This window comes from Lipotes vexillifer, unplaced genomic scaffold, assembly GCF_000442215.2.
Source record: "Lipotes vexillifer unplaced genomic scaffold, Lipotes_vexillifer_v1.1 scaffold647, whole genome shotgun sequence".
Lineage (NCBI taxonomy): Eukaryota > Metazoa > Chordata > Mammalia > Artiodactyla > Lipotidae > Lipotes > Lipotes vexillifer.
Genome location: NW_006793865.1, coordinates 696751 through 705401, shown reverse-complemented (window position 1 = coordinate 705401; position 8651 = coordinate 696751). Strand labels below are relative to the sequence as shown.

Here is an 8651-nt window from a genome sequence, read left to right as displayed (position 1 = left end):
AACCTACATGTCACAAAAATTATTTCATTGAAAATTACCTAAGAAAGTATAAAATCACTTAATAAATGGTTTTGTACACCTTGGTTTGATTGAGAAACTCTTATAGGCAAACAGAAGGTATCTAATAAGTACTTACTATACTGAACAGTTTTCAGAACAAGATGAAAATCTGTAACTCTGAAGACTGTTTTATAGCCTGTTCACAGATGTCTTCAAAATGTACACTTGAAAAATAAATCATATAATTATTCAGGCTTGTTTGACGAAGCCTAAACTTCAGAACATTTGTGAAGAAATCACAGTTAAAAGCAGTCACTTCAATGCAATTAAAGACAATTTTTAAAAAAGTATCCTTTAAAACAGTGATTCTCAAACTTGAGCACTTGTCAGAATCTCGTGGGGGGAAGCTTATTAAACTACAGATTGCTGGCCCACCCCCAGAGTTACTGACAAGTTTCCAGGTGATCTAGGCACAACACTCTGAGAACCATTGCTTTAAGACAGATTATCCAGAATTCTAAATAGAGAGCGATGCCTGTATGCCACTGCTTTTTCTAACAGTAAATAAATAAAAGAACATTTCAGATATGGCTTCACCAAACTTTAAATTTTCAGACTCTTGGAATGTCCTGCTTAAGTAGAATAAAACATAAAACTTACTCATCTTGGCTCTTAACGATTCCCATGAGTTCAAGACAGAACCACAGGCTAGTCCAGTACTGGATAATCTGTGACTACGTGAAAACATTACTTATAAAATATACAGCAACTATTAGCGGGCAGGAACTTAGCTCCTATCTCTTCCATGCTTCCTCCCCTTAGAAAATCCAATAAGAAATCACGAAGAGTGCTATACTCAGAATGAGAACATGACCAATCATGAATGTGTACGTAAATAGCACAGTGGATTTTGCCATCCTTAAGACTAAGATTCAGGGACTTCTTCATCAGGACAGCAGTAATATTCCACAAAACATATCTGTCCATCTTCATTTCTAATCATATACTGTAATGAGAGGAATCCTCGGTTATCTGTTCGAATAGATACCTTACAAGATAGGACTAATGCCTTTGTAGAGGGTTTCAGTAAAGAAATCTTGTATCTGTAGAAAAATAAATAAAAAGCTGTTATTTGGACACACTTAAAACAGTGCTCATAATTCCAAGTAAAGGACAAAAATTAGCCAAGAACTACCAAGTAGCAAATATAAGAAGAAAATCAAATACTTGTCCAATTTGCTAGTATTTTCTCTTCATTTTAAAAATTTCATCCACTATTGCAATCCAAAATCCCCAAGTAAACCCAGCAACCTACTATTTATTTTTCTTAATGCTATACTTTTATCTACACATTGAAAGTTTTAAAAAATTTATTCAATAGAAATGTGGTATTTAACCTCACCTTCATCACCAATGGCAACCTCTATATTAAAAACTGACCTGTTGACCTGGGTCTGATTACAGTGAAATGATTCCATCAAATCAGAATCTTTGGGATAGTCAAGGTGGGAGCTTCCTGCATTCCCAAAAGTAGATAACCTATAGTAGAAAATGAGCAACTCATTTATTCATTGGTCCAACAATAAGCCACATTAGGATCCACATAAGAAAACACTCCCTTAAGAAGCTCATTCTGGTGAGTGAAACAGGTATGTAAACACCTGGTGACAAGACACTATAACAATTACATAATAAAGATTCCTGTAGGATGCTGTGGGAGTACAGGAGAGCTAGCCACTAATTAATGGCTTTGAAAAAAGCCAGTCACAAAAGGAATCCATAGGGGTTTGCCTCAATTTCATTACCTGAATTCTACTCTGATATTGTCCTTTCCTCCTCCTGAAATCAGAACCATGTAACAGGAGAGAGCTGAGGAGTGACAGAAGACCCTGATCTTTATCAGCTGCAAGCCTGGGGTCCTGTTCCCTGTCTCTACTGCCCCACCAAGCAATTAGGGCTTTTCTGTATCCCAGACTGTTCAGGCTATTTTATGGTTTTCTTTGCTTGGTAATATCAGCAGTTTACTTAATCTGTATGAACTTACTGATCATTTGCTTTGGGGTTAACATGTGGATGAGCACTATATGAGCACAGCAATAAAGACCTAGGTGCTGGCTTTCCCCAGGATCCACCTTTTCTGTCTTCTAACGTCACCTCTTTCTCTCAGCTATGTTATCCATGCCCAGCCATGCTGATGGTTCCCAAATCTAAATTTCCAGTCTAGACTGATCTCCTGAGCTTTAGATCTATATATCCAACTACTCCCTAGTGTCACAGGCTCCTCAAGTCCAATGTATCCAAAAAAAAAAAATATTTCAACTTCCAGTTCCCCACCATCAAATAATTTCCTCTATGGGAGGTGAAAGATATCATGATCCATCTAGTTACTCATGCTGAGAGATCATTTAGATGGGGAGCCTCTGGAATTTTAAGTGCCTGGAATTTAAGTGCCTGGAATTTTAATTCATATCACTGCTTAAGTAGGGTTCCACTGATTTCCATTTTGATTAACATTTTAACCAATCTTGAGCCAAATTTTTAACTGCCTAACCTATGAGAAAGGCCTGCAGTTCTTCTAAAGTAGATACAAAAAGAACAAGTACACCTCTCATACTATATGTATTTAACTCCTTTACTCTTTAATATTCTGAAATATTTCAAAAGAGAAGACATTTAAATTCTCTCTCTAAATTGATTCTAATCATGAAAAGAGTTTTGCCATTTCATAATTTGTTGGGTCAAAACATGGGAAGCAGCTTGATAGTTTTTAACACTGTATTCCTGATGAAAATTGCCCTCTCTTAGGAAGCTCACCTTGACCATTCCTGCCTAAATGCTGGTTCCCTAAGTATTTATTATTTTGGAACTTAATGGCATGTAATTTTGTTCCCTCTGAGCCGTTTCACATATATCCTTGTCACCTTGATTTTAAGCTGTTCCTTCCTGTAGTGCTTAATAAGGCAAATATGCACACAGTAGGTGATCAATAGATACTTAGTGAATGAACCATCTATTTCCTTTTGCATCCTGTACTAACTTGAAAGGAAAGAAAAAGAGATGCCGTATACTACAAACACCTTTTCCAAAAGTTTAAGCCCAATTTTCCTCACGATGCAACCTATCTACAACAGTTAAGTAGTACAACAATGAAAAGACCACTAGGTTATGAACTAGGAGACTGGACTACTCTTCTAGAAACCAACACTACCTATGAAGCTTTAAACAGTGAGTTAATCTTCCTGGGTCTTCCTAGTGTCTTGACCTAAAAAAGTATGAAGTAATAGTAAAAGCTCTCTAAAGTTCTGAAAATTCTAGTAACCTGGATAATAAAAATTCTGCATCCTAAGCAAATGTGTAAATAGGGAGATGGAGTAAACTACATTAACTATAACTGTACTGCTTTCAAGTACCTGAAATAAGGTTTATCTGGAGACATGGTGATCTGTAGGACCTCACTTGTCATATCCAATTCGGAAAATGCTTCACGGAGTCCCTCTGACTGCAGAATAATTTTATTAATGACACTGGTGCTGCAGAAATCAAAATCCAGAGTCTCCTCCGGCTCCTGAGTATTGATTTTACAGACTGTCACCACTCCTCCTTCTTCCAGAAATAGCATCAAAGGGTAACCATAACCTTGGTAACACATCCTAAGTGCAGTTAAAGTCCCTGCAATGGAAACAAATCATACTTGGGGCTTAGCTTTTTAGCTCTGGGTTCAGCTTCTACTCAAATGATGCCTAAAACTCCTCCAGAGTATCTTATCCTGTCCATTTCTAGCATATATGTATGTATATCCTTATAAGAAGGGCTCACTTCTTCCCTGATAATAGCTGTAGACAATTCCAAAAATAGCTGTAAAAAATTGGGAACAAAATGTAATGTAACTCTTTGAAATAGTTTTCCAGGTTGCCAAAAAACACCTCAGAAATAGTTAGTTGATTATATACACAACTTCAGGATGGAGAATCTATACGGTCCAATACTTCATGTAATAACTGTCGTGGAATAGGCTATGCTATTAGTGAACGTTCAATTTGTGCAACGATGGGTATCTTTGATATTGTCTTACTACAACATCAGTGTATTCACTGTGATACGGACCCTTCCAACCTTTTCTGTTGGGAGATAGTCTTTACATTTCCTCAAATTTTAAGGTCTAACTGGGAGAAAAAGGATGGTTACTGGTGGTTAGGGTTTTACATCTGCAAACCACTAGAGAGGAGGAGGAATATGACAGGACACTCTAGTTCCTCTTCCTTACTGGGTGGAGAACCACAGTGAGGAATGGGGGAAGGCAGATGCTTTTACGGAAAACTAGCTGGGGAACACTGCATTAGAAAATATAATTTTAACCAATTCCAATAATAATGGAATTGTCATTACAAAATTAAAATAATATATTCGGGAAGACCATAACTGAATTTTCCCTAGCAAATATCCAGATTCCTTTCCTATGAAATAAAAAATCATTCTTCTAGGGATTCCTTGTTGTTTTATAACTAGAGCAACCAAATTCACTATTCCTAAAAATATATAAATATTTTAAAGGAAAGCATTTAAGAAAATAAACATAATTTATAAACAGGGATTAAAGAAAAAAAGCAAACAAATTTCGAACACAGTAAACTGGGAGTCAGGACAATTGGTATCTATTTTTTCTGCCACTAACTGTAATTCTGGACAAGTTAGAAAAAAGAAGTAATTAAAACATATTTCTCAATGTTAAAGATATTTAAGACATGTTCAAAGTCTTCTTTTGATTAGTTCAAATTTAAAATCCTAAAATCTTCATAAATTAAAAAAAAGATGAATGTAAATACTTTTGCAAATATGAAAAGAACCGTAAGCATACTTTCTATTAACACTGTGAAAAATCAGAATCCATGATTGTGGCAAATGAAAAATAAATTGGCAATTAATTTTCTAAACAAATATTTATATTACTTATATTCTAATAACTTTGCCTGTATTTTTCTGACCATTCTATATAATGCTTTTATGTTGTTATGATAATAAAATAGTTCACCTGGCATAGGGCTTGATCCAAAAATAGATAAACAGTCTAAAAGGATGTTTAAATTAATTCGAAAAGTAACAGACTCTTCTTGAACTCTAAACTCTTGAAATATTCCAGCCTATGAAAAAAAGTAAATGTGAAAAAGTATGTATGTTAAAGAATGAAAACTCACATATAAGGTTCTAGATTTCACTTTATATGTTTTTAAAATGACAATATTGTGCTAACCCCATGAAAATAATTTCTGATTATCAATCAAAACATCTTAAACTTTTTCAATTGTGATCCATTAGAATACTGCTACTCAACAGTTGAAGGTGCAACTGATTTCAGTCCCATGCGAAACTTTATGAAAGGTCCTTCATCTAGTTTCTTGGAGCTAAACTATCCACATGACTCTCCCTTGTCTCCATTTTGTGCCCATCAGTTTGGCGAAGGTCATTTGGAAAACAGCCAAATAGACACCGCATGAGTCATACTGGTTTTCAATTTCTTTTGAGGACAGGAACCATGTCTTATTTATCCCTTTGTATCTGAGGTCATACTATGCACTTAGGTGTTCTAAAAGAAATGCTGAATTAAATCTGAAATCCTATCTGAACCATACAAATATTACTTTGTAAGAACAAATAGATAGATTATAACCACTACAAGGAAAAAAATTAATAATAGGAAGGTAGTGCAAAAGAGCATATACTATGGAAACAAATGTTCTGGGTTCTCATCCCAACTATGCCACTTGCCAGCTGCAGGACTGTTGGCAGCATATAAAACACTCAGAAAAGTGCTCGCCTATAGTTTAGCTTAATATATTTCAGACATTATTATTATTAACCATTATCTCTGTAAAACACGATGGGGAAAGAATTTGTTACCAGAAGAGAAAAATAATTCAAATAATGATATTTTGTTCTCTAACTGAAATGATGTCTATTAAGACCCTCGGAATTCATTGAGCTGGGTGAAGAATATCATATGTCACAGGCTTAAAGGTGCCTACTTCCATACCTGAATAAAAGCATTTGCTTGCACACACTTTGCGTTTTCCACAGTAACCTTGATTCCATTTTTAGTAGCGAAACACGTGGCATGTTCTCGGAAGTGAATGGCCTTCAAGATAGTGGAGAGATTCCTGACGTTGTCAAGGCTAGCCACTAAGCTGTAATCATTCTCATCTGGGATCTGCTGGGTTAGGAGGGGCATGGTCCACGACGCATTCGGCCCCGAGGGATGCTCCAGGTGCCAACACCTGCTCCCGCGGGGTCACGAAACACCTGACGAGATGCGACAGATAAAACTCCGCGTCAGTGCTGACGAGGCCCGCGATTTCAACCGGCGCTGAGCCGAGTGCAAGAGGTCTAGACGTTGAACTCGGGGGAGCAGGGATTGAACCCCACCTCTCTGCCACTTAACTGTCTCTAACTTGGGGGTAAATTACTGTCTGTAAGCTACGGTTTCGTCGTCCTTACTAAGGAGACAGTAACACACGAAAAGTTACGAAGGATAAAAATAGGCCAACTAACACGGTCATTCGGGGCCAGCTTCAACCAAACTGGGGCTACGTATCTCCAGGGTCGGTTTTGAGGTGTCCGGCACCTCCAACCTTACTCCTAACAGGCGATAGAGGGGCGGGCTTGAGTCCTTGGAAGGTCATCGAAGAGTCCTAGACAGCGCGGCTCACCAGCCCACAGCACCCGCTTACTAGTCTCGGGACCCCGAGCACCCAAACCTTACCTTTGCGCCGGGCCGGGACGCAGCTCCCGGAAAACTGGGAAAAGGGGGGCCCCCCCCCCGCCACTCTTTTCAGATGGCTCGGCCAGCTCGGCCACCGTCACCACAGAGATAGACGAGGCCTAGAGAGCCGAGCGAGCCGTACCATAGAGACGGGAAGGAGGCACCATAGAGCAGGAGGAGGACTGCCGAGGCCGAGCCCCCGAGACCATAGAGATGGGAAAGCCGAGCGAGCGGCCGAGCCGGAAGGAAGGCCCAGAGTGAAGGCGGGGGGCAAGATGGCGGTGGCCAAGAGGAAACGGCGTGGAGGCCCAGCGTTTCAGGCGAAAAAGCGAAAAAGAAACGAAAAAGATGCTAAGACGCCTGCTAAGCCGAGCGACGTAGCAGAGGAAGCGGCGGAGGAAGAGAGAGATCGTATTCCAGGCCCGGTTTGCAAGGTAGAGGAGGCTCTACGGCTGTGGCTTCACGCGCCTTCGTTGGGGCCGCTTACCACATGATGGCTCTGCGGGTTTCCGAGTTGCAGGGGTGTTTCGGGAGCTCGGTCCCATGTGTCCCAGCGGGACCCCCTACAGCGTTTACATTTAACCCTCGTGCACGTGGCCGCAGTCTTGGAGGCTGCGGGCTGAGCAACAGGGCCGACTTCTGAGCTCTTACCCGGCTCACAGGAAGCGACTTACGGGGACTCAGTTACAGTGTTTGGTCTTCCAGTTACTCCATTTTTTGTTGTCGTTGGAGGATAGTACTTTTTCCCTAAAGTTGTTCCTCGCTCTCGAGTATATCCCTGCCAGTGATGAATTCCAGTGAATACCTTCCAGAATTCCACATTTTGGACTTTGTTTAGGAAACCCTGGAAGGTAAAGATGTGATTGGAGCACGTAGGCGGTAGTCTGCCTTGTCTGTTGGAGGAGCTTCTGGCTGGAAAGACCAGCATTTAGAAGATTTGCAATTGATATGAGATTAAGAATCTGAAGCTTGAAGGCAGTATCACTAGGAGAGGACTAAGTTGTTGCAAAGAGAGATTGATAGCATTTACTAGTGCTTATGATATGAGAGAACAAGGGCAAACAGAAGAGTCAAAGCGTGGGGGACTGAAATGATGGTGACATCATCAGAAAAATAAATAGCAAGGAAATTTACCGGATTTTAAGGGTTGGTATTCTAGAGTTGAATTTGAGGTAAGCCAAATACTTGGATTATTAGGGCTAGAAAGAGTTCCTTGCCTTTTGTAGAGTTAGTTGACAATCAAAGCTGTGAGAATGATTATGAGTACTCTGTCCTGGAGATATCAGAAATAAAAAAGAGGGCTAAGAAAGAATCTTTAGAGTCAGGAGGAGGAATTGGAGAGATTGGAAAAAAAAACAAAAAAGAAGGGAAGCCAAGGAGATTTCTGGGTAGCAGCTGGGGTCAGTGAGTTGCTACAGAGATATTGAATTAAAGGTTAAGGTCAGAATTGTTTGGCTTGCTACTTGGAAGCTTTATCTGTAAACAAACAAACAAGGTAGACTCATGAAATGTTAAAATTCATCTCACTTTTTTTTCTTTAGGGCAAGTGGAAAAATAAGGAACGGATTCTCATTTTTTCTTCTAGAGGAATAAATTTCAGAACAAGACATTTAATGCAAGACTTGAGAATGTTGATGCCTCATTCTAAAGCAGGTACCTTTATATCATATACTTTAAAATTTTGTATTTGTAAACTTGCCTGTTTATATGTTTTCACTTCGAGTCACACTTTGTTCGTTCAGCATGTCAGGTAAAGAACCATGACTTCTCACAAGTTTATCTCTTCGGTGCCAAGATTTTTCCAATTAATATTTTGTTAGAAATTCTTTGCAAAATTCATTAAACATTCTCTTCACTTTCTTAAACAGATCCCAACTAGCAAAACATTTCTTAAAGG

The 8651-nt window shown here is 39.1% G+C and overlaps 2 protein-coding genes across 2 annotated transcripts in view; one reads left to right on the top strand and one right to left on the bottom strand.

The window, feature by feature from the left end:
* Positions 1–925: 925 nt before the first annotated feature.
* RAD1 (RAD1 checkpoint DNA exonuclease) lies at positions 926–6852 on the bottom strand. Its single transcript, XM_007466833.1, has 6 exons — positions 6755–6852; positions 6029–6269; positions 5030–5138; positions 3411–3669; positions 1441–1539; positions 926–1103 (listed from the first exon to the last, which is right to left on the bottom strand). The coding sequence occupies exons 2-6, from the start codon at positions 6221–6223 to the stop codon at positions 926–928; spliced, it is 840 nt and encodes a 279-aa protein (XP_007466895.1). The 5' UTR covers positions 6224–6269; positions 6755–6852.
* Positions 6853–6996: 144 nt separating this feature from the next.
* The window catches only part of BRIX1 (biogenesis of ribosomes BRX1), a 7372-nt gene continuing 5717 nt past the window's right edge, over positions 6997–8651 (top strand). Inside the window, exons 1-2 of the mRNA XM_007466832.1 lie at positions 6997–7188; positions 8296–8407. Coding sequence (XP_007466894.1) covers positions 7030–7188; positions 8296–8407 — 271 coding nt within the window. The 5' untranslated portion in view covers positions 6997–7029. The remainder of the gene's footprint in view (positions 7189–8295; positions 8408–8651) is intronic.